The sequence below is a fragment of the Seriola lalandi genome, unplaced genomic scaffold, assembly GCF_002814215.2.
Source record: "Seriola lalandi dorsalis isolate HSWRI2012SDOR001 ecotype SW California unplaced genomic scaffold, Sedor1 jcf7180002054483, whole genome shotgun sequence".
Taxonomy (NCBI): Eukaryota; Metazoa; Chordata; class Actinopteri; order Carangiformes; family Carangidae; genus Seriola; species Seriola lalandi.
In genome coordinates this window covers 460,498-480,385 of record NW_019525036.1, presented here as the reverse complement: position 1 = coordinate 480,385, position 19,888 = coordinate 460,498, and the positions used below count along the sequence as shown (strand labels likewise).

General features: G+C 43.3%; 1 protein-coding gene across 2 annotated transcripts in view; it reads right to left on the bottom strand.

Moving 5' to 3' along the window:
• The window catches only part of cacna1g (calcium channel, voltage-dependent, T type, alpha 1G subunit), a 119,715-nt gene that overhangs the window by 45,204 nt on the left and 54,623 nt on the right, over window positions 1-19,888 (bottom strand). Inside the window, exons 13-20 of one of the 2 annotated variants that reach the window (XM_087175700.1) lie at window positions 14,938-15,037; window positions 13,750-13,931; window positions 12,966-13,319; window positions 11,774-11,953; window positions 10,836-10,936; window positions 7,195-7,318; window positions 4,247-4,315; window positions 2,022-2,206 (exon numbers count right to left, since the gene is read on the bottom strand). In XM_087175700.1, the coding sequence (XP_087031826.1) occupies window positions 2,022-2,206; window positions 4,247-4,315; window positions 7,195-7,318; window positions 10,836-10,936; window positions 11,774-11,953; window positions 12,966-13,319; window positions 13,750-13,931; window positions 14,938-15,037 (1,295 nt within the window). The remainder of the gene's footprint in view (window positions 1-2,021; window positions 2,207-4,246; window positions 4,316-7,194; window positions 7,319-10,835; window positions 10,937-11,773; window positions 11,954-12,965; window positions 13,320-13,749; window positions 13,932-14,937; window positions 15,038-19,888) is intronic. The other variant, XM_023412584.2, reaches the window with a different exon arrangement.

Below are 19,888 nucleotides of genomic sequence, written 5' to 3'. Positions count from 1 at the left end.
TTCTTTGGCTTTGTTAGTTGAGAATGTGAGAGAGACGCTGGCAAACTGTGAATTTGTAAACATAAAAAAACCCCCAAAGATTCACCTGCCAGCGCTTTACCTGTCTTCACGCCGTCTTCCTAATCTTATTTCTCCCTCTGCCATTTTGTATTTTTCCTCAAACTGAAGACATCATCCTTTGAGAAATGGTTGCCCTTTGCCCCCCCCTCCCCCGAAATATTTTAAATTTGTCCAATTTCCTCCTGTAATTGCTACACATTTTATGACTTTAAAACCCCCCTAGTCAGGATTAATACAGCCTCAGCCCTGCTGCCCTGTGGGGATTAAATAATGCAGGGTGTACCGCATAATGATTTAGAGACAGAGAATTCAGCAGCAGAGAAAATCAGGTGCTCGTTTGGTTTCAAGTGCTCTATTTGTCACAGTTGCACCAGATCTAATTAGAAAGCCGCTTGTGTGACAGCGAGTTCATTTTCAAATGTCACATTAACATTTAACTTGTTAGTTGAATGTAAAATGCTAGTTTTTTAAACTAATAAGCACCACGGCGGCAACCAAACCAAACTCTGGAGTATGCTGAGCTACGTGTTGTAAATTGCTTAAATTTACATGTGTTATAACAGTAACAGTAGCTCAGGGAACACGGGGAAATTGAAAAACAAGAGCGGTCAGTGATCAGAAAAGTTGTTAACGAGTCAACAGCTTTGTCAAATGCAAAGGTTGTCTCAACTTTCCTGCCACACTGACGCGACGAACACGCTGAAACACCAAGCTCGTGATTTCAGACGAACTCTGTAGGTTGTTTTGGAAAAGCTCAGCGTTGGGGGAAGAAAATGGGCGAGAAAAAGATGCATTTACAAATTTAAGCAGCTTTAATGGGGACAAACTCTGCGCATAAGTTTGCCTGTAGGTGGCGATTTGCTAACATCACTCCCCAAACGCTCATAAGTAAAGAGCGTGAAATGTCATCAGTCAGTCAGTCAGTCATATTCCACATTATAGAGCTGGCCTCATTGTTGCGGTCCAGCCGAAGAAAAAAACCCATCAAAACAACACACACACAGAGTATGTATACTTACTACAAATACACATAAACAGAACGTCAACCACACACAAATTCACTGATTAGCTGAAACACAAACGTTACTCAAAGAAGAAAGTAACACTTTGAAGAGAGAGAGAGAGTAAAAAAGCAAACGCAGCGCTGGCACCAGATTTCCCTTTCATGTCAAGAGGTGAAAGTTGCCAAGGCAAAAAGACAGAAAAAGATCAGTGGGTGTTTAGTGGGTAAATTTGGCAGGATGAAAATGAATATTTAATTTTTTTTCTTTTTGCTCTTCCTGGGAACTGTGATAAATATTCAGGGCAAAAGCCTCGAGAGCCGAGAGCCGAGAGCTCCCCTTCACACAGAGCGTGCGACTGTGAGCCGAGTCAGGCGTGACGCAGGCACGCACACTGAGGCTAAAGCTAAAGGACTGCACACACATGTAAAGACCCTGTTGGATATTATACAAAGACACACATTGTTCTTTCCTCCCCCCGTCTCTCTCTCTCTCTCTCTCTCTCTCTCTCTCTCACACACACATATTTGGAGATAAGAGTACAAACAGTCTCCAAATTGGTGATTTCCGCCTTATTTCCGCTCAAATAAACATAACTTTGCAATTGTGTACACATTGACAATAACACACGCATGAATGGAAAATAAATGCAACACCCCCCACCCCCCCTCCCTACCTACACACAGACACACACAAATACACAAAAATCTCCCACAGGCTCCATGTGACTGAGAGAAAGCTCAGTTTGCTCCTATCTGAAACAAATATCCACACCGGGCGACTTTATCATCCTTCAAACCTGTCTGCTGTTTATATAAGGTCACATGATTCTGTGTAAGATCATATTGTATTAAAGGTAAGACTCGGTTTTATGACTCTATTAACGGTTTCAGGGGTGGTCCGTCTTCTGACCGTTTGTTTGTCTATAAATGTCGGCGCCCCCGGGAGAGAGCCACTTACCGCAGCGGCCTCAGCGTTCTCAGCAGCCTCAGCACTCGGAGCATGCCCAGGATCTTGGTACCCGAGTTGGAGATGAGAGACACCAGGATGTCGATGACAGAAATCATCACCAACATCCCGTCCAAAATGTTCCAGCTGCTCCTCAGGTAGGCCTTGTCCCCGAAACACCAGCCCAAAGCTACAATCTGGACACAACCAGGGAGGAAAAGAGGCATGAAACTAAAACATACGGCACGGTGTAGATGCTGTATGTTGAAGGGAGCAAACTGCCGCAGCACCAAAAGAGTTTGGAACAATTAAAATCAAATATTAACTCCAAACATAGATGTAAGAAAATGATACATGAATCAGTAATTCAACATCTATTTTCGTCTGTGCGGGAGCAGATTTGTTATCAAGCCATCTTTTGCATTTATTAGGAGTCGCTGCTCGATGTCCCACATGAACAGCTTATTGACTTTGTGGAGCGATTGTTTACTTGGAGCTTGGCAGAGAAGAGCATAAAAAAATAAAAACCTCAAGCTTTCCAAGCCTCATTTCTAATTCTATAGGTTCCACTCAGCAAAAGCAATTTGCATTCCAAGAAAAGGACAGAGACCGGCTGACTTTGTTTTTTAGCTCAAACTTATTAAACAATGAGGCCGATTTCTGCTTCATGCATTTCTAAACATCTTCCTCTAACTGAGGCGGCGAGGGAGCAGGAGAGAGGGGGGAGATAGGCAGAAGATCATTTACATTAAATGATGAAGAAGGTGTCTGTCACTTTGTCTCGTCTTCACTTTGTGCAGCTGAGTTCAGCATGGGTAGAAGTTTTTCATCTAAAATTTTACCTGGATGTTTATGCTACTTTAAACTATATTTCAGAGGAAAATAATGTATTTAACAAGTGGTGGAGGAAGTATTTACATCCTGAGTACAAGTGCAACAGCGTGAATATATTACAAGTAAAAGTCCATCATTTAAAATGTTAGTGCAGAGAGCAAGATACTGAACTTTGCTTTTTTCTAATCTATGCTGTTTTGTGAATTGTCTAATTTATCTAATTTATCTAATTTTACCTCTTTAAAAACATCTTCTTTAGTGGCACTGCTAACAACAGACATAGAAAGCATTTTTTGAAATATTGGATGATTTAACTTCTTTGGGCCTTGAGCAGTTATCTAAATAAAACCACCTCAGAAGTTTTTACTTTTTGTTTTCTTGAATTTGAAAAGTATGGAAGAAGATTTGTGCCACATGTTTGTTTGTTTTTGTTTTTTTACATTACTGACTTTAAACCTGATCCTCTTCTGTGGAATAGTGGGTGACCAAATAAATACAAAGTACAAAGTACAAAATTTAAGAAAATAGAAACGTGCAAGTAAAGTACAAGCACCTCAAAATTATAGTATTTGAGTACAGGAGTATTTGGAGTACATGTACTTTAACTTAACTTCATTTACTGTTGCTGGACTTTCACGTCATGGAGTATTTTTACATTTTTGTAGGTAATAAATCTTAATGGTTCTTCCACTACTGGCAACGTGATGTTACTGACATGAAAAAGGTTAAATTGAATTAGTTCCTTGAAATCCACAGAGTTTGGATCTGGCGACATGTTTGGTGATAAACAATCATCAATCATTTTCTGAGATTATTTGGAAATTAAATGTTAGATACAATCAGTGTTCTCTATGTGTGTGTGTGTGTGTGTGTGTGTGTGTGTGTGTGTGTGTGTGTGTGTGTGTGTGTGTGTGTGTTTATGTGTGTGTACAGGCTCTACCTTCCTGAGTCAGGCGATTGCACTGGGACCAAAAATAGAGACAGAGACTTTCCTCCCCTCTGCCTCCGCTCGCTCCTGCACACGGCAGCGTGGACCTCCATTTAAAGGGCCATTTGAATACTGGGCGAGACTCTGCTGAGCATTACCAAACAGCCCTGAGAGAGAGTGTGTGTGTGTGTGTGTGTGTGTGTGTGTGTGTGTGTGTGTGTGTGTGCCTACAGTACAGCACAGGTTTCTCCATCTTATACAATTTTATTTATTTACTTATTTTTACATTGTGAGGGAATACAGATGTGTCACATAGTGACAAAGTCCTGGGGGAAATGAGAGGTCTTCATATGAGGCAACCAGTGTTTTTTTACGGGACTCAGCTAACAAATCTTTTGTGGCACAACAGATTGATGTCAGCTGAGTAAGAACGCAGGTCAGTGATGACACTAACCAGTGGCTAAAAATGTCTTACCTTTACAGTCATCTCTGCGACAAAGATCGCTGTGAAGATGTAGTTGGACAGTGTCAGGAAGATCCGTTCCTGCCGAAGAGAGAGACCAGAGCTAATGCACATGCTAATAGTTCCAATGATCTTACATTCACATTTTTGTTATAAGCATTTTTTTTTTTCCTACTTTGTTCTTTCCTGCTGAATAATGTACGAGGGAGATGTTTTTTTTCCTCGTACTCAAAACATCTTTGTACAAACATCCCTATTGCGCTCACTAATGATGGCTGGCAGGCAATCCTAAAGTTTACTCTTTATTAGCACCGCAGGAAAGATTTAAACAAGGCATCTGATTTGGCGTTTAGCCTTGAGAACTTATTTTTCTTTATACCAGTTAAAAAAAAAATCTGTCAATGTTAACCCATTTTTTCTGTACTGCAAATGAACTGCAAACTCTACTGAATGACACTGGGAATAAGTGATATTATATCACTTGTGGAACGTTAATAATAAATGTGTTAAGAAACAAGAATTTAAGGCTGAAACTGACAAAATGGCTGAATCACTATAAAGTTTCCGTGTGGATGTTCCAAACAGAGCTATAGTTTGCTTAGATTTATTCTTATCATATGTACATTTACGGTTTGTCCTACATACATTAACAAGTCCTAATAAACTATTTTAATTAAACTGAGGATTTGCTCAAGTGATTTTTCCTCCGAGTCAAAGAGACGGCGGCTTTTCACTGTATTTTTAGCTCGAGTTTGAAAGAAACAGATTGTTAGACACAGCCACAGAAGCTGAGCTCCCTCAATAGGAGTACAATACAATACCTCCCTCTTCCTCATCTCTAATGGCGGTGGTATTATTCCCAGTTCGACGCCTGACTGTCTGTCTGACCACGGCTGAGGGGAACCGCAAGCCATCACCCTGAAGAGCTTATTCCAGCTCAGCCTGGTTTGAAGTAACGCTGATCGTAATGGCAGACGCTATGACTTGTACGGAGAGGCATTATGCTTAGTCACACGCCAGAGAAAACAATATCCAATACCAAACACTTCCAGTAGGTAATCGCAAGTGGCAAAAGCTCCACTAGTCACTGTGCGCTGGAAGCCCCAGACACCTGAGAGCTTCAGTGTGTGTGTCTCTATTTTTACAGAACACAAAATCCTACAAAGAGTGTAACGACCGCAGTTTCCAATTATACGACTACAAACCCTTCCTGTTTCCCTGAGCAACAAAAAACAAGAGTCAACCCACACCTCCTGGAGCGCTTTGATCACGGTCCAGTCTGCAGCGCCATCTCTCCATCTTAATGTTGTCTGGGGCAGATGACGTGGCTGCTGAAAACTACGACTGATCGTACGCTATACTGTTGACGCTGATATAATTCAATTTAGAGCTCTAGATAGTTCAGTCCCTCAGCTCAATTAGAAATAATACATCATAATAGGCAGTATAATCATCCCCAATCATTTCCACTGAGCTACAGGAAGACAGTATCCAGGCAACCTCCCGCACCAAACCAAAACAGCAGCGGACTGCGAGCCAAATGCACAGTGTGTGACATAATTTCCAGGACAATAAACTAATTATTCAGCCTGCATTCCTGACTGAAACGCTGTGACTAAAACACTTTATCTCTCTAACTGTGACATTTCTATTTAAGGAATATAACATGTGTCTTCTGTTGGGTTATCACCACGGGTGATATAATGCATTTGTAAGTACTTCAAATGAGTAGCAGTGGAGTGATTAATTATACGTCTGGTTGTTATACACAGGCCAAAACGGAATCAGCGTGTGGAAATCGATTCACAATCGGCTTCATTAATTCAAAACAACCCACACAAACAAACAGCAACACGCAACCAGCGCTCCGGCAAATGAGATCTGGAGCAATAAGCGTCACAGCTCGAAACTGTAATGACTGCTCCATCTCTTGTTTTTGGGGAGTGGGGGGTGGGGGGGTGGTTGCTATGTCATATATTTCCATCTCATTTCATTAATGGCCTCAGGGTGCAGACTGGACATGACGGCCGTAGCAGGAGTCTGACAAAATATATGTACATCCAAAAAACACTCTCACTCGCTGAAAGTTAGTGCGGCGGCTGCTGTGATGGATTTTTGTGATTTTGCTCAAGTTTATATATTTATACACATTTATATACGTGTTGTGTGTGATCGCCCTCCCCTCGATGAGACAAGGAGGGGATGGTCTCCTTTCCTGGACATCACCCAGACATACGATTGCAACGTCTCTGTCCCAAAACCAGCAGATTTTCCATTTCCCGCGAAGACGGAAAAGAGAAAATCTAACAGTGATAATCATTGTGTTCGTGAACGGAGCGGCTGGGCTGCGCTCCGCTGCTATTGCTGGATTTAGGAAAAAGGACAAGGAGTTGTGTGTGTGTGTGTGTGTGTGTGTGTTGATGCGAGGCATTGGGTCAGCCCTCCTTTATCTGATGGGATGGTGCATTAGCTAAAGAGGTGATGGTGTTGTAGATACTGGGATATAGCACACATTACCCAAAGCTCGGTCGCACAGGTTCCTGTGCTCACACAATGTTCCACTTCATTTCTCCGCAGACAGCAAACTCCAGTAGTAATTCTCTTTTTACGTGTGCGTGTGTGTGTCTGTGTGTGTTTGTGTGTGTGTGTGTGTGTGTGTGTGTGTGTTTGAACAGCCATTAAGGTTTGACTGGCTGACAGGTACTTTTTACCTTTTTTCTCCATTTCTGTTTTGGACTATTTTGAGCCGTGAGGCAGCGAGTTTCTTTATTCTACACACACATCTCAGGAAGTTCTGTATCTATATATACATACGTGTCTATGTATATGCATATAAACTATAGGTACTGTATATTCTTTCCTGTCCAACTGTCTTTTTGTACGTCTTTCATTTTTCTCAGTTTCTTAGAGAGTCTGACTTTACATGGAGGACAGTTAGGGATCGTGTTTTTGACACTCACAGCACTGCTGGGGTCGATGCGAGGCCTCTCCATGGCAATAGTGATGCAGTTAAGGAAGATGATGACCAACACAATGTGGTCAAACATCTTGTGGGTGATGATCTTCTTGCAGATGATCCGAAACCTAACAAAACATAAGCAGAAATGCGAAACGTAAGCGACACTGGAAATGGACTTGACATGTGGTATGCAACTGAAACAGGTATATGGCGTATAACCCACCTTTGAGCAGGTGCATGCACAGTATACATCCCTTAAAATAACCACAGATACACATCAATGCACATCTTGCAGAACAAATTTGCAGGAAATCATGTTACAGTCTTACAAGTTTAAGGCAACACCTCCCAGAAAACACAACACCCTTGTAGAAGTGGCTGAAGTGGTTGGAAATGTTCACTCAAAGGCAAGTCCAGTCAGCTTTTATTTGTATAGCACCAAAACACAACAGACGGTCATCATCTTCCTCAGCTGCATCACTTTTCAGTGTAGAAGGTGCTATTTTTAGCCTGTGGTCGTCTCGTCAGGTAATCCACAATCCAGGACTCGAAGCAGGGATCCACCCCCATCCCTTCCAGCTTGTCTCTAAGAAGTAATATATCATTACATTATTACCAATAATGTAATGATATATTACATTATTGGATTATTAGCACTAATGCATTAATGTGATTAAGCTTTTACTGTTGTAGCAGGTTGAGGCGGAGCTAATTTGACCTATTTTACATACTGTGCGGTGGGTTAACGGATCATATGTAGTAACATTTTTAATCGGTGAAGTAACCTAAAAGTACAATTATATTCCAATCTGTTGGAAGTGGCATGAAATGGAAATATCTACACAAGCGTCCACAGTGTCCAGACTGCGGCTCGGTCCAGGCGTGTTGTATAAAAAGAAATCACAGACTGTACAAACTGCAAGTAATGAAAGATCTCATTCAATTTATGAGAGCTTGTCTCACATATAGTGACTCTGTAATCAACTGCTGTAGAATTAAGGAGTCATTAATTATGCCTGACTTTCATTTACCCAACATGAAAAGGTCCCCAGGCTTTTAGCTCGTGACAACAGAGAGAAAGAAAGAGGGAACGCTTGTTATATGTGGCGCGAAGGGATTAAACCGCGCATCGGATCCGCTTTGATGGCTCATATCGGTCTGAGTGTACAGTAGATTTTTACCATAATTTTATACAGACGACATCATGTCAACACTGTTTGAGTCTGTGTGTGTCATCTGGATGTGGTATTATTATTCACACAGTACACAGACTGTATGAGCTAATTCCTCTTTGATATCAGCCCGCCAGAGTCATGATGCTAAAGGATGCGTGTGTTGTCTTCAAGCCGGCGGGAGGGAGGAGGGAGGGAGGGAGGGAGGACACACCTCCAGCAGCTCCTCCTCTGCAGTTGGAAGGGCCAGTGTCTGACTGGGACTTTAATGTCAAGTTCAAATGGCCCCTGAGACTCAAGCTAAAACCTCAAGACAAACTGTCCCCGGACACTCCCAAAAGGCATCTGTTAAACATCGTGACATCTTGATGCATGGATGTTTATATAAAAAGATTTTGACAAGCGTTTGAAGCTTTCCCCCTCCGATAATATTTACTGACATTCGGAGTTTTTCTGCATCAAATGTTTCAGAATAAGAGTCTGATGTCACGACCTGTGTCGAAAAACTATTCTCTCACGGATCATTTGAGGCTTTACACTTTGACACTTTCCTCATTAATTTTGCAGATTTTTTAACAAAGTCAATCATTTTTCTTCATCTTTATTTTTGTTTCTCTGGCGTTTGTTTTTGCTCTTCATTTTCCCCCAAACATCACCTGTCACTTCAGCAGCGCAGGCGCTTCGTGTGACACGTTTGCTTGTATCTTCTGCTGAACAGTTTTATTTGGTGATGCAGCTCCGGCGTGACGTCTCTGACTAGAGCGGATGAGAGCTGCTCACCCAGTTCTTCTTCTGTGCACGCCAAACAAACCGGAGATACACAAACGCCATCGCTTCCTGTGGGGGGCGGGGGGGTTAGGGTGGACTGTTTTCCAGGAAAGAGGTCACGCACTGCACGCGTCGTTGCGGCGAACACACTGCGTGCCCACGAAAGCACGGCCCACTCCCCTCGCTCATTAAAAACTTCCCCCGCAGTAATCTTCAGCAGCAGCCGTAACAACAGCGAGCACAAAGGCAGGCGGAGGTGAACTCGGGTCCACGTGAATGTCACTGTACTCCGGGGGCCTCCCACTACGCCGCTGTCTCTTGATGTGATTGTGAACACAGGCGGGCGTCCGTCGTTTTTCTTCAAGGCCAGAAGGGACGCCACGCAGAGCCTGTGTCCTCGGTGTCACTCTCCACATGGCTAAACCTTTCAGCCCGCTGTGACTGGAAGCCAGCTAGAACCCCGGTATGAGCCAAGCCCCTTCAGTTTTCTTAATACTCTGACAATAACAGACTACAGGGAGCTTTTCCCATTAACCTTTTCCAAATTATATAATATGACCAGCAGAGAGGAGAACCGTCAAGAACTCTTGAAAGGGCTCAACTTCACGGACGGACTACATGCAACACACAAGGGAAAAAAACTCACTATGTTTATGGCTGGAGGTGAAATGTCTCATTTACAACGATGGTCTATGGTGAAAAAACTTTTTGGGCCACAGGGGGGAAAACAAAGGCTGCAAAGATGAACGGCGGTGGCATACGTCTTCCCGCGGTGACCACCCACACAGATCGCCACTGCATCAAATTATCAGCATCAACGTCAAGTCTACTTGGCCTTTAAATACTCTAATACTCTGAGGTGCTGCTGAGGCGTTTTGTAGGAGTAAGTCTGACGGCGGTGACTTTATACCGTATCTGAGAGCCGTTACAATTCAAACATCCAATCGGTCGGACTGGACATGCCATGACACAGGCGACGGCTAACATGAAGTTATCGGGTGGATGGGGGGGGGTGAGGTGTTTGATCTTTAATCAGCATGTTGCGGTGTGTTTTGGACGGCAGCCCGGGGGGCCAGCGTTTTGTTTGGTGTTGCCTTCACTGCCCGCATTCCTCCGAACAGACAGCAGAGACGCGCAGATCAAAGCCCTAGAAGGGGGGGGGTGATGGATTCAGCACGTGGCTGAGATAACACGCAGCACTCAGTAGGAGAAACTCCCTTTCCTCCCTCTGCTCCTGCTTACTCACCCCTGACATGGCAGAAATGTGCAGATAAAAGAGACGTCTGAAGTGAGAATGTGGGAGGGAATCGCAGCTGATACAGGAAGGGAAGGGGGGGGGGGAATAAAAATGCTGCGCTCACATTGCAGTGACTTTGCCATTACACTCAGCTTTCTGGGATGTCAGTCAAATGTAATGTTAAGAATCCTTTCTCTGTCTTTCCCTATACCAAAAACTATCATTTGAAAAGTGCTGAGCAGCTGCATGTTTTGAATATTTCATTTCATTTTTAGCTTAATTGACTCAAGCTTAACTGCCACAGGAGAAATAAAACAACAGACTCTCCGGGTGCCGTGTACCCAGGACTTCCATGAATATGTAAAAATATTCATATTGTCTATAGAAAAAAAAAAAAAACCTGCAGAGCTCAGAAGGAGGAAAAGACGCGGCGTTATCGGAGAGGAGTGGAGGTGTGAATGCTACCTGGAGTGTGGAGGGAAGAGGTAGAGTGACCAGGTGTCTCTCTGTCGACACCACTCTGGCTGCTTCTTCTCCAGCCAGCGGAACAATCTGGCAAAACGACCCTGCAGCGAGGAACAAAAGCATCAGCAGTACATTCATTATTCAGACATGAACAATTTCCTGTTGCATATCGTGAGTCACAGTCATACAGAAGTTACTGAATTCGTTTCTTACGACACCGTTTTTCATTTAATACATACGTTAAAAAAAAACTACAACACCTATAAACTCACACACGCTCATGCTTTAGCCTGATGTAACATGCAAATGAGCGTATCTGATATTCCAGCTGAGATTATACATCTTTTAAATTACTATACAAACGGCAAACTTAGAATAAATTTATTATCTGGAGAAAATTCATTCAAAGAGGAGTAAGAGGCCGAGCTTGCGTCTTTCCCTGCCTCTTTGCACAGAGACCGAATCAGAATCAATATTGATAAACATCGGTGCGTAGTAAATTTAATCTATATGCAGATAATCTTTTCTTTTATTAATTAACATAGAAAAAACCTTGACTGTTGACCTTTGACCACCAGATTTTAATTAGTTCATTTTTGAGTCCGAGTGAATGTTTGTGTCAAAGTTCCCTCAAGGTGTTACTGAGATATGGCATTCACGAGAATCCCCAATCTCTTCATTTGCCTCCGCACCGGCGACCGCCGTTATGTTCCCGTCCGTCCGTCAGATTCCTGTGAACACAGTCGCTCGGTAATACCATGACCATAGGCACAAACAGTCACTTGGACTCAAGGATGAACCTAATTGGATGACCTAGATTTTGGCAGTTAAAGGTCAAGATCAGATTTCCGGAGACGCTACGATAGAGATAATGATGGAGTAACCTCCTTTCAAACGAGCCATTTATACAATAAATATCGTCGTGCACAGAGGCTGACCAGGCTGGGCTCCTCCTCCGCATTCTCATCTTCAGTGTTGTCTTCTAACGAGACGTGTGTTGGACCCAGGACCGACAACGAGCCCTTTCCGTTGCAGTCGCTGTGCTCTGTGGGCCGTGCGTGGCCCAGTGACGGCGGCCTGGAGCTGTGCATATTGGCTGAGTGGTGCAGGTAGGGCACCTGCACAGGGAGCGGAAAAGGAGAAAGAAGTTCGGGTTGTGCCGTAAAGCAGTTTCCCTTTAGATAGATAGATCTTGTGAAATGCGCCTGCTGGAATCTTTGGTTGTAATAAAAACAAACAAAAACGAAAACGTGCACACATGGTTCTCTATGACACATGAGTAAAGAAAACTGTAAAGCATCCCAGCGCAAAGCTGCCTGATCTGGTCCAGGGGTAGATCCTGATCATTGCTAGTGTGAGATTTAGATGTTAATTCATGTTGTATATTTCTGTAAAGTATATGTACCGTGTTTATCCATTTATTATTTACATATTTACAGGTTTAAATATTTACATGTGCATCTACGTCCTCTGATTTACCTCAGTCTTAGCCCTCCTTATCTCTGATTGGTTGGTTTAGCGACATGTGACTGAGAAACAGGAAGTGTTGTTGTTGTTGTTGTGAGGCGGACGAAGTGGGGAGAGAAGTAAAACTGCAGCTTGAAAAGCGAATCCGTCGCCATCCAGCTGTTTGTTTTAATCGAAGGGATCCAGACCAGCACGCCTCGGCCCCCGTCGCGTTACTCTCGTGTAGCGGAGGTTACCGTGGATACCAGACCATACAAACAAGCCTCGCTCATCTGGTTCTGGGTTTAAAGATGTGCGAGTGAAACAAGTTCTACGCCTGTATTTGGCAGTGTTGTGTTTGTTCCCACACCGTCATGAGTTGTAAGCTGGTTTTACTGGGACACTTCCTGACAGCTTTCGAACTACGACTTTAGGAACGACTCTCCAGTAAGAGCAGTAAAGAGGAACGCCATAAATACACTGACAATATAATTTTAAGATGCACATTAAAGGATACTACTGTCAAGAGAGCGGGGTCTACAGTTTGTGGAGCTTTTGGTATTAATCCAAATAATTTTGTTACCACTCCAAGTCAAAGAGTCAAACTCTCAACAGTCCTGTAGGGAGCAGTCAGAGGTATGGAGTGATGGATGGTGCGGGGGGGGGGGGGGGGGGGGTGTCTACCTGTAACAGAGCATCAGGTGGCAAATCCATGGAGCTCCGAGTCTCGACTGACTCCATCCTCCGATGTCCGGGACCTCTCTGCGACTGCGACATGGAGTCAGTCCTGGCCAGCGAGGTGTCATCATCCTCTATCAACCCATCTCCTCCTTCTCCTCCTCCTCCTCCTCCTCCGCCCTCCCCGTCCTCTGAGCTGGAGCCAGCCTCGCCAGAGAGGAGCGAGCGCCGCTCCCCCGACTGCCGCCTCTGGCGTTTGAGCGACGGGGCGCGACCCAGGCTGTTCCAGCTGGACCGCTGGCTGGTCCAGCTGCTGCCAGAGCTCCATGGGGCGTAGGGAGAAGCGCTCCGGGCACTGGTCTGGAGCAGGAGGAGGACAAATGGAGGACAGAGCGGTTTACAAGAGGAGACGGTGCGTAAAAAAAGTATTTATCTTTCATGCAAATACCCACGTGAATTGAACTGAATTGAGATTCACAGACAGACACGAGCAGATGGAGAGATCTGGGCTGATTTATCTCAATAATCAGTTTGTCAAATAAAGAGTGGCGGACTGGAACGCCACATTAATCATTATCAATCATTATGGCCTCCACACACCAGCAGGACACATACAGTGAAGTTGGAGAGACGCTCGGTGGAAGAGCAGGAGCTGGGAGTAATTCCTGGCACTTATCCCCTTCACACATGTATTAATGTTGGCTTTGTGACATCCAGGAACAGGGGTATTACACTCAAGAGCTGCCACATGCTCTTTGGTACATGTGAGAACAATAATGAATGCACTAACCGGTGATTTTTCATAGCAGGCTGGGTCTACGGAGACGCTGCTGCCTCGACGGGACTCATAACCCAAGACGGGGTCACCTCCGACAGGCAGCTTAGGTACAGGCATGGGGGTGGCAGCCGTGTGGGTAATCAGAGGTGGAGTCAGGCTGGTCTTCAGGTCCACATGACCATTTACAGGCACTACTAGTGAAGGAAAGAGGGGAAGAAGAAAAAATAAAACACCATGGGTTAGGAGAGGGTAAGAGCAAAGGGGACGAGAGGTGCGAAGAAGATTAAAGATGACCAGGGTTTAACGTGAAGAACGGAGCAGAAAACGAATGAAATGAAGGGATTAAAGAGAGCGGTGTTGCAAAGAAAACAACAGAGGTGAGACATAAAACGGACAGAACAAAAAAAAAAGTAGCATCACAGAGGAAAATGAAAGCAGTGAATTGAATGAAAAGCAGGAAGAGGTGGCGCTCGGGGAGGAGTGCCACGTGGGTACAGTAACGCAGCACGGCCTGTTTAAAAATGGATGCCTCATACTGTTATTGACTAACATGAATATTTCAGCAAGTCATTAATAGGATGCACGGAAGAGAATATTATTTGTTATGTTTGGCAGCGACACAAATAAACGACAAGCGGAGGGGGAATGCACCGAGGCCGAGGAGATGTATATGAGGCTCCTCCAGCTACGTAATCAGTTTTATACGGAGCATCTGAAGGGGCTGAAGAGGAGATGATACTGTACATCTGGGAGTTGTACTCCAGCGTTTCCACCGGGCTTTTCAGTCTGCAGCACGGTAATTAGAAGGGATGGGAAGTGGCGTATGAGGAATTATGGATGAAGCCGACGGTTTGATGGCGTGCAGAGAGACGGATCAGCCACGTGCCCGCTGAAGGTGGTCGGAAAACCAGCGGGGGAAGACTGAGACACGGTGCGGGGGGTGTGTGTGTGTGTGTGTGTGTGTGTGTGTACACAGGGTTTACATCACATGCTTTAGGTCTAACTTACGTAGCTTATCACAAGCTTTTACATACATTTAAAATAAAACACAACGTGGTGTGTAATCTGCAGGGATCTAACAAAGAGGGGGAATGTTAACAATCACAGATGGTACAAAGAGGATTAAATTCAATCCTTTGCATTCCTCTTATAGCATCAATAGCCATGCAGTGTGTGTGTGTGTGTATGTGCACGCCTCACCTGCAGAGGCCGACGATTCCTTCTTGCTGCCATTCACATCAACATCCTCCATACTTTGTGTGAAGCAATCAATTTCTGAACCCGATTTAGAAGCGTCGCCCTTGACACACAAACACACACAAAGTATTAGAGGGAAACATCTGTGTAAATACGTGTTTCTGATTAGAGTTAACAGAAATCAGGTGGGTAGAAGTTGCCTCTAAACACGGATCCCCGCTCAGATGTACGTCCCTTCAAATATCACCTCAGTCACGGTTCAAATCTGACCTAGGATCAGTCACTAGAGGCAACCTTTCCCTGTGAGCGGGTAGGTGAGGGTGTGATCTCCCTGATCCCAGGGTTCAAAGGTCAAACGATACAGAGAGAGGGAGGAAAAGATCAACTATGTAGAAAGTGTTGTCATGCAAAGAGACCGAAAAAGTCCATTGAGGAACCACACTGAAACACGATCGGCAAAAACAGCAACAAGGCACTTTTCAGACAGAACATGGCAGATATATTGAAACACACAGGTCTGACAATTTTCACACAAGCACATAATTCACTCCGAACGAACTTCAACAGTGGGCAATCTCTAAATCAGCAACCCAGTGTGACTTCTGTCAGAACAGCAGAAGTCTTTATCTGTTGTTTTGCTCTCCATCATTGTTCCAGACGGTGATGTCAAAATGAGTCTTCCACATTGTGTCACATTAACATATCCTTCCTTCATCCATCCACCGTCTTTCACAGATTCTTTTTCTCAAGCTCTTAATTACCCTCCGCTAGTCTCAGCTTCACGCTGCTTTCCACTTACAAACCTGCTGCAGTGAGCATCACAGCTCCTGCTTGTATTTGTTGCACCACGCCAGAGACCTGCAGACTCCATCAGTGTGTGCGAGGGCGCCAGGTGGACGCCGGATTAATAGAACGGCGACCCGGCGAGTCAAATCTCAAACGTGGCAGCAGAGTGAGGAAAACTGTGTGCAGGAAAGCCTCGGGACCTGATCACCGTCTTTTTAAACTAACAAATGACGTCCTTGACACTTTTCAGGAGAGTTGGAGAAAGACAAAGTGGGTAGTACTGTATTTGTTTACTGGAGGCATGTTGGGTCTGTACGAAAAAAAAGATTAGGGCCACTTTTTCTTTCTTTAATCTCAGAATCTTTTAAAAGTTTAAACTCAGAATTCTGACTTTAATCTCAGAAAATAATTTTTTCTCATGTCCTAATCCTCTTCCGTTGTTATGGCGATCTTTGAGGCATCAATTTGCATTTTCCTCTCACGGTTAAAAGATGCTACTTGAATGCCCCAGACTGATTTCCCCCGACCTGTAGAGTAGGAAAATTAGGTAAGGAGAGCAGATGCTAATGAACTAGCAGGAAATCAACTCAAGGGCTACATGGAGACTACCGTCATCACATTCCAGCATCTACTTATTTAGCGATTAATTCAATTAAAAAACTGTTGGCTCACAGCAGGAAACATGAAGCACCTGGATACTTCTAATATTAGGGTAGACTATATAGAATTTGTTGACTATCAGCAAGAGCCCCCCTCCCACAGGGTTCATCAACCCACATGCGATTAATCAGAAAGGACAGCTGTGATGGGACAAACCACAGATGAGCATCAGCGCTAAGCATTGTGGGTGCTCAGCCTCATCCCTCGCTCTCTTAGTTTTTTCAGGTAGGAGGGAAAGGGAGGAGAGTGGTTGTGTTTTTGGTTCCTGCTGAGCGGTATTTTCTGTTCACTGTGACGGTCAGTGTCCACTCACAGAAAAATCAAACCTAGGCCTCGCAGTATAAGTATAACAGCCAGACGTGACGGGATCGGGCGTCGACAGATGGGACAACCTTACCTTCCCTTCTCCTTCCTGAGGCACACAGACAAAAACAGCTGGCTCAACACAACCGATGCGGTTTTGCAAAAAATTTGTCAGAGTTTGTCAGTTTGTGAGAACAACACTGAAAACAAGATGGAAAGGTGGAAACATTGTCATCATCCAATCACCCATGTGTCCTCCAGATTTGGTGCTCTGATTTCTCTGTTACACATAAGGAACATGTCAAACAATGCAAAGCCGTCAGTCGATGTCTCAGCTTAACTACAAGAGCTGTGTTTATCCCCGGCTTTAATCTGCCGCTATTTCATCAACCTACAGAGCCAAGAGGAAAAAAGGAGTGAGACTGGAGGGAAACAACAGAAAGAAAATGGAGTTTCTTGCTGAGCACTGATACCAGTCAGACGCCGAGCCAAGACCCCAAGAATGACCCAGGTGATTTTGGCGTAAACTGCATGAGGCGTTTATCACATGACCCACACGTCTCTGAAACGGTGAGTACAACTCACCAGTGGGAAGTCATGGACATACTCTCACCCAGCTCCATTATTCAATTAGAATTCAAAATTTTCCGGAGCGTTTATCTCATATATGTATATACATAAACACACAAATACACACAAACACACACACACACATATATATGTATATGTATATATATATATATATATATATATATATATATATATATATATAGATGAAACTGACCATTACCATGATAAAAATCATGTATTTCTTCACACACAACTTTATATTTATATAATATATATAAATAAATAATAATATATATCATAGGTCTAGTCATTTTTAGACATTTCAGCATGAAACAGTTTGATATTATACCTGTAATACATCCGTGGGCTGCCACACAAACACGAGGTCAGTTGCTGCCTGGCCTACAGCAAACTACTGCTGAACACAAGACCAGCAACTAAAGGTCAGTTTTCCAGTTGAACAAACATAAAGTAGAAAAACCATATCTACACAGCTCAGCGTCACCTTTCCTTCATCCTTTCGTTTACAGTACGAAGTAAAAGCACACATTTCATTTAAGTGACCACTTCTAAAAAAAAAAAAAAACCCTTGCTCCAGCTTCACAATGATTTTGTTTCCTTGTAAGAGGAAGGTTTTCATAGCTTCAAATTGCCAGTGGAAGCCAGTGGAAGCACAGGGTATTACACTAATAACAACAGATCAATATGTTAGTAGACAATCTAATCTGCTCAACTCTATTCTTCTCCCGTCTGGTCTGTGTGCAGCAGCAGTACAAACCTTTGACGTGAAGTGTGTGTATATATATATATATATATATATATATATATATATATATGTGGCACTCACAGGTCAAGCACAGGCCTGATTATGAATTTGACAAATTTCTTTCAAAAAGAAAGTTTCTCTTCCCTCTCTGTCTTGTCTTTTCTACATGTTCTTCTCAGTCTTTTTCTCTTTTTCCACCCTTTCGTACAACATCCTCCACGGGACAGGCAGACATTAATTCGTAATTCAGCTGTCAGAAAAAACAATCCTCTGAAAAAGATCCAGCTAGAGTGGATTAAAAGAAGAAAAAAAAAAAACTTCCCTGCCCAACTACAGTTTGAACAACAACAAAAAAAAGAAATGACATTTTTGTGTGTGTGTTTTTTTAATTTCCAGATTAAGGCAACTCAGCAACTCCTGGTAGGAGAACCAATCACCAGAGTAGCCTTTACATTTTCTGGTTGTAATACTAATCTGGGGAAGGGAAGAGATGTTAATAGGATTATAATTTTGTGTGAGTGTGTGCTCTCAGAAATGCTGATGCTGAGTGCACTTTTGGGTTTGGGGAGAATTTAAGCCAAGATCGGTTAGCAGAGGGAAGCGTTCTCACCAAACATTAGACAATGGCTGGTTTCAGTGGAGAAAGGAAAGGTGGAGACGATAGCTTCGGACTCGAGGGAAATCCGTGGTCCTGAAATAGCCGGATTGTTTGTTTACACTCTGCCACCTCAATTTGGGCTTGGCGGTGGGACCAGGAGATGGGCCAGACCAGGCGTGCTGCTGATAGCCAGACAATAATAGACACCAGCGGCACACAGGGGGGATCTCAATTACATCGCTTCAGTAAGGGGTGTAAATGGGAGACAGTGGGTGGCTGTTGATAGGAGGAAGGGGAGTAATTGTCTGTGTGTATGCATGTGTGTGTGTGTGTGTGTGTGTCCACCAAAATTGTATCCTACCACAGCTGCATTTGAGATTTATAAGCCCAGAACACAGCTACCTGTGCTGTAGCAGCAAACCTAACGCCAACCCTAAGCAGGCATCAGGTCCTGGGCTGACGAAGTTTTAATTAAACAATTTAATCAAAATGCATTTTTATTTTTAAATTGTTTGGACAGGACATTTTACTGAAATTAAAAAAAAATAATAAAACATCTAAATGATGACTTTACAATAAGACTACCATTTTATTTTATAGATGGTTAATAATTCGGTTTTTAACACTTTATACAGTTATTACTTATTTATTACTTTACTTATTGGAAAGTGTAAAACATCATCATGTATTAATGAGTTACAATAAGGCTCCATTTTACCCGTTATAAATGGTAGTAGCTCATTAGTAAGATTAATGAGTAGTGAGCACTAACTTGATCTTGCCAAATAGTGAACCTGCATCAATGTATGAAAACTGTAACTTGTTTATAATTGTTTATTTCTGATTTATAAAGCGTTAACTGTATGAACAACCTAATTATAAATCCTTTATAAGAATAGTCTGATTGTAAAGTGGCAGCTAAATGATTAGTTTTCAAATTGGCTGATGGTGTTCGCCCCAAACTTGAAATGTGATTTAATAGTTTCCTCTGAACCTGCAGTGGGCTGGTATATACAATATACAAAATACACAAAATATATAGTGTGCACTGCGTTATCAGATAACATCGGAGAATAAAAGTATAATAACAGTTTTAACCTCCACTCGAAATCCCCCAACTTCAAGCTCAGGCCCCCAGTGGCCCGACCCGACAAACAACAACAACACACTCTGAACAGTTTGGAGAATTTGCCCACTGGAAAAGTCAACAGCATTCAACAGTTTAAAATTAGAGGACATTAGTACAAAACTTACAACCATCTGTTGTTCAA